We start from the raw sequence: 5,744 nt of genomic DNA on the forward strand, positions 1-5,744 counted from the left end.
GCATAGATATCTGGTGTTTGGACCTCCTACTGGCCGAAGAAGAAGGCCCAAAACAGGACCTTTCCCAGATACTGTTTTGCTTTGGCAGGTCACAGAAGTTGTCAGCTTCTGTGGTGCACAGCTTAGCAACATTCTTATAGGTTGCTCTTGGAAATGTAAAAGGCTGGCTGTGTGTTATATGTCTATTTTTTTAATCTAGTACTTGGTATGAGCATTTTTATTCAAAGATAGGAAGTAACAAATATTTAAAATATACCATATCTTATCCTTCAGTTCATTTTGCCTTGAAAGAGTGTGTTTCAGTGACAGAGCATCTTCTTAGCATGGATGAGATCCTAGGTCCCACCCTATGCACCAAAAAATCAATAACAAGAAGCAGGGTGTCTATTTAATGTATACATGGACTACTTGGTGAAGCCATAGGACTTTTATCTATAGATATAAGTTTCAGTTTTCAGTTGTCAGTCATCTTCCAAGCTCTGCTAAACTAATAGTTCAAAAGATCAGGGGACCATCTCCACCTCTTGGTTATACTTTCTAATAAGTTCCATCAGTCTTTCCCTCCTCTAAGGTGCATAGAGCACCCTCAAGGCTTTGTCAATTGATGCTGACATAACCAAAGTAGAGACGACTACAACTACAACCTTAACTGATGTGCTAGCACACTAATGATCTTTCAAAGTCACCGACACTCTCTGAGTAATTATTATGGACTAGGCCCTGGCCTGAATGTATTTCAGACATATTGCATATTCTTATCTCCAAAATACACAATTGAAGTTCAGGTTATTAAGCATCCTGAACTACAGGGTAGTTAGATGACGAGCTGGGATTTGCCTCAAATCCATTCTTCAATATTGCCAAAGACATAGGTGGATGCTCATCATTACTGCTCCATCCAACAACCTCTTGTTTGTTAAGGATGGGGAATACCCAGAAAACTAAAGAAATAAAACTAAATTGTGTTTAGAGAGAGGGACTGGTTTGATACCAGCATTACAATGTTCTTGTTTTTCAGGTACGCCTACTATTACACCGGGATTGGTGCTGGTGTGCTCATAGTTGCCTACATCCAGGTTTCATTTTGGTGCCTGGCAGCTGGAAGACAGATACACAAGATTAGGCAGAAGTTTTTTCATGCTATAATGAATCAGGAGATAGGCTGGTTTGACGTGCATGACGTTGGGGAGCTCAACACCCGGCTCACAGAGTGAGTACTTCGTTGTATGCTGAGGTCAGATGTGGTCTTGTTCTTCATGCTGTGAAGCAGATACCACCAGCTCTATTAGGTGTGCTGGTGCATAACTGAGCAGAGTAAAGCCCTGTGGACAGTACCTGTGTCTCACACAGCTTCTTGTTCACAACTGGCAAGGAATGGGAGGTAGGGAGGGGACTCCTGCTTGCCTGGCACTGAATAAGGGGTTAAGCTTGCAGAACCAAGACTGAGCACAGCAATAGTGCGCAATGAAACAACAACCTGGCCTGTCTGNCCCACTGAGCACTATCCTGCCAGGGCTCCATGGCACCCTTGGACAACAGTGGAAAGAAGGAAGGGGCTCCTGTCTGTCATCCTCTGCTTCATGGAAGACATGATGAACTCAAAGATTGTGTTCATAGAGGACAGAGCCATATGCACACAGCAGAAATCTCTGAGCAGTTTGGAATTTCATAGTGAATAGTCTTCACATCCCATGTTTGTAATCTGAGGTCATGTGGACCACAGAACACTGTTAATGACAAATCTCCTACTGACAGCTTTCCCCCACCCCCACTTTCCCAAAGAAGTAGTCATACCAAAGATACTAGGCATAGATTAATGTACTGTTTCTTGACAAAACAACACTAGGGGGAAAAATTTAGGGGAAAAATGTGTATTTGCAATTCTGACATCACATGTAACACAATCTCTTTTTTCTTTTAGTGATGTTTCCAAAATTAATGAAGGAATTGGTGACAAAATTGGAATGTTCTTCCAGGCAATGGCAACATTTTTTGGTGGTTTTATAATAGGATTTACCCGTGGCTGGAAGCTAACCCTTGTGATTTTGGCCATCAGCCCTGTTCTTGGACTGTCAGCTGGTATTTGGGCAAAGGTAGGTGAAGTCCATGAGTCCAGATTTTAAACTCTTTCCCATGATCCACAGAAAAGTCTTTTAACTACAATAACTCTGTCAGTGAATTTTATATACAATTTCACTCTCTTTGTTAAAATAATAGCAGGATATTTTATCAGCTGAGGATAAAATATCAGCTGAGCTAGCCCCATGATACTTCATGCTGTGTTTAGCCGTGTGATTATTTATAAAAACAGATGAAAAAGAGAGAGAGAAATCTTAAGTTTATCCTTTGCCTTCGTGGGAAAAGATATGCTAAACCTATAAGATCGAAAATACCTGTCTTAGTGACGTTTCTATTGTTGTGAAGAGATACAATGACCAAAGGAGCTCATATAGGGAAGAGCTGGGATGCCTTACAGTTTCACAGGGTTAGTCCATTCCCATTATGGCAGAGCACATGGCTGCAGGCAAGCAGGCAGGCACAGCACTGGCACAGTGCCTGAGAGCTTCATCTTTATCTGTAAGCACAAGGCAGAGTGGTGGGGCAAGGAGATCTAACTAACTGAGAATGGCATGGACTGTTTAATCCTCAAAACCCACCCCAATGACACACCTCCTCTAAGGCCACCCCTCCTAATCCTTCCCAAAACAGTCTCACCAACTGGGAACCAAGTATTCAAATGTATGAACACATGAGTGTCAGTCCCAATCAAACCACCACAGCCACTAATATGTGACTGTGCCAATCTCTTTACAGAAAGTAAAAATTCAAATTCAGTCAACAGCAAATGTCTCATTCAGTTTTCAGTTTTAATGTTTAATATGTTTATAGATTACATTTACTTATTCTATAAATTGATTTTACCATTTTATCATAGTTACAAATGGTTCTGTGTATATACATACACAATATACACATACTACATACATATATGCATGCATACATACATGCATGCATATGTGAGTGATTATATTTATTTAAATCCATTGCAGTAAAAATAACTTGTGGAACTATTGTCTAGTCATGGACACATGTAAACCTATAACTTCTAGTCATGTTATTCAGTCATGAAGACACAGAAGTTCTTCACTCCATGCACATGCCTCTACCAATTCTGCAATTTATTTTCCATGTCTGAGTCAGCATGCAACTCATTTTATAAGACCACTTAATGCAAGTGTACCTATATGGTGGAAAGATTGGCCCAGCATATAGATTTTCCGTAATTACATGAAAGATATCAGAAGTCAAAATCCACCCAAATGACACCTATGTAACATGGAAGTCGCTGTCACGATGAGAAGCCTCGGGAGCTCTTCCCTGTCAGGTGGATGTTGAGTTGTTATTGAAAACAGTAACTCTCACTGACTGAGCATCTGCTATGTCCACCAGATACCTGTGAAGCGTAGGCATCAGCTCACTTAGCAGGCAGAGTAACTGAAGTCCTGAACACTGTTAATTTGTTACCCAGGGAAACATGATGGGCATAGTGTTCCTGGTTGTTATCAGTTAGCTGAGAGCTGGCAACGCTCCTTATTCTTAATTGATTTTTCTGTTTAGTAGAACATTGAACAGATTAAGTGGAAATTCTTCACAACAGGACTTAATGAAAAACTACTGATTATTTACTCTAAGTCGGGAAAACACACTAGTACTTAATTTTTTAATAACTAATCTTATATTGCTTCTGATACTATTTATTTAATGAAGACAGCCCTTGGCTTTTATTTTAATCTCTGCTCTTTGATAATCTTTCTATATCTATAAATATATATTTATTAATCTTGCATTTTGGCTATATTAAAAATGATTTGTCCTGGTTCCCAAATATTATAGACAAAATGTCCCAAATGTGATAGAAAGGCCCATCGTTCCCAGAACCAGGAGATGCCACAAAACACCCCCATATACACTTAATTGGTCCACACACATAAATAAGATATTGAAATGATCAGATTATAATTTTTAAATAACTACCATAAAATGCTTCACTGATTTATAAAATCATTTGAAACAATAGCAAAAACTCACCAGCCAATAGGAAATTATTAAAAAGAAAAAAAATACAGCAGAGAACTGAGAGACATAACAGTAAAAAGAGCCGTGCTGTATGGATTCTTCCAGTCTATTCAAATGGAAATTATACAGTAGAATATAGAATATTCACAATCAGTGAATCTGAAATATAGAAAACCAGGAGAGCCTCAGAGTCATGTGTGACAATAATAAAAGATTCATATCATTGCCTTGGGTCTCAAAAGAAGAGAAAGTGTATAGCGCTTTCGACTAAGTCGAAGACCTGGTGGCTGACAAACAGAAAAATCAGGTGCAAGAAGTTAGTCTGACCCCAAGCAGGATAAAATCAAAGAAGTCCATGTCAGGACACATCATAACTAAAGTGCTAATGGCTAATCACATAAGGAAGGTTTGTGTGTGTGTGTGTGTGTGTGTATGTGTGTGTGATAAGACAGAAAAGGGAGGGAAATCTCATATTGGGGTGGATGACTAATAGTAAGCTAAACCCAGTAATATAAAAAAAGAATTATAAATTATGGCCACATGAGATTTAGTTCAGCTATGTAAAAATGGCACAGCACTTGAAGATCTATGTAATCTACCCTACTTTATACTAAAGAAAATAAACGGCCATATCATCTGACAGAACAAACGTCTGACAACATGCAGAACTCAGGGATGTTACCTGTCAGAAGGTAAGAATAGAAGAATGCCACTGCAGTTCTGAAGTGCCATTCAGATATCCCCATTAGCTATTGAATGGTGGAAGGAATCTCCCCCCACCCCACCAGTACTGAAATAAAACATTTCTGACTTCATTTTCATTGAAACACTGGAACTCTAGCTGCTGCCATAAGACAAGAAAAAAAAAAAAAGGCATATAGATTGGTAAGGAGAAAAAGAAAACTATGAATTTCTGAAAGCAGTTAATGAAGCTAGAAAACATGATCTTTTTGTTTGTTTGTTTCTCTTTAATCTTTTATTGGTTATTTTGTTTATTTACATTTCAAACATTATCCCCTTTCCCGGTTTCCCCTCAAAACCCTCTTTCCCACCCCACTCCTCCCTGCTTCTATGAGGGTGCTTCCCCACCCTCCCACTCACTCCTGCCTCACCGCTCTAGCATTCCCATACACTGGAGCATTGAGGCTTCTCAGGACCAAGGGCCTCTCCTCCCTTTGATGCCCAACAAGTTCATCCTCTCCTACATATGCAGCTGGAGCCATGGGTCCCTTCATGTGTATTCTTTGGTTGGTGGTTTAGTCTGTGTGACAACTGAATAGAAAGGCCACAGAATACCAGATCAACTGTATTTTTTGCAGATCCTGTTAAATATGTAGAAACTGGTGTTGGTGGAAACAAAAAATGTCAGATGTTGGAGGAATATAGAGAAATTGGATGGAAACTCTGAAAGACAATCTTGCTATTGCTTAAAGCTTTAAAAAAAATCTTTATGTCTGTGAGTGCTTTACCCGCATATGTGTATGTCTTAGTTAATGTTCTACTGCCATGAAGATACCCCATAGCCACAGCAACTCTTTTATTTTATTTTATTTTTTAAATTTTTAATTTTTTTTTTTTTTTTTTTTTTTTTTTTTTTTTTGGTTTTTTGAGACAGGGTTTCTCTGTGTAGTCGTGGCTGTCCTGGAACTCACTCTGTAGCCCAGGCT

At 39.1% G+C, this 5,744-nt stretch overlaps 1 protein-coding gene across 1 annotated transcript in view; it reads left to right on the top strand.

The window, feature by feature from the left end:
* Positions 1 to 5,744, top strand: part of Abcb1 (ATP binding cassette subfamily B member 1) — a 158,361-nt gene that overhangs the window by 102,765 nt on the left and 49,852 nt on the right. The window contains exons 7-8 of the mRNA XM_021163577.2: positions 1,019 to 1,210; positions 1,922 to 2,093. Of these exons, the coding sequence (XP_021019236.1) occupies positions 1,019 to 1,210; positions 1,922 to 2,093 (364 nt within the window). The remainder of the gene's footprint in view (positions 1 to 1,018; positions 1,211 to 1,921; positions 2,094 to 5,744) is intronic.

The sequence above is a fragment of the Mus caroli genome, chromosome 5 (genome assembly GCF_900094665.2).
Source record: "Mus caroli chromosome 5, CAROLI_EIJ_v1.1, whole genome shotgun sequence".
NCBI lineage: Eukaryota > Metazoa > Chordata > Mammalia > Rodentia > Muridae > Mus > Mus caroli.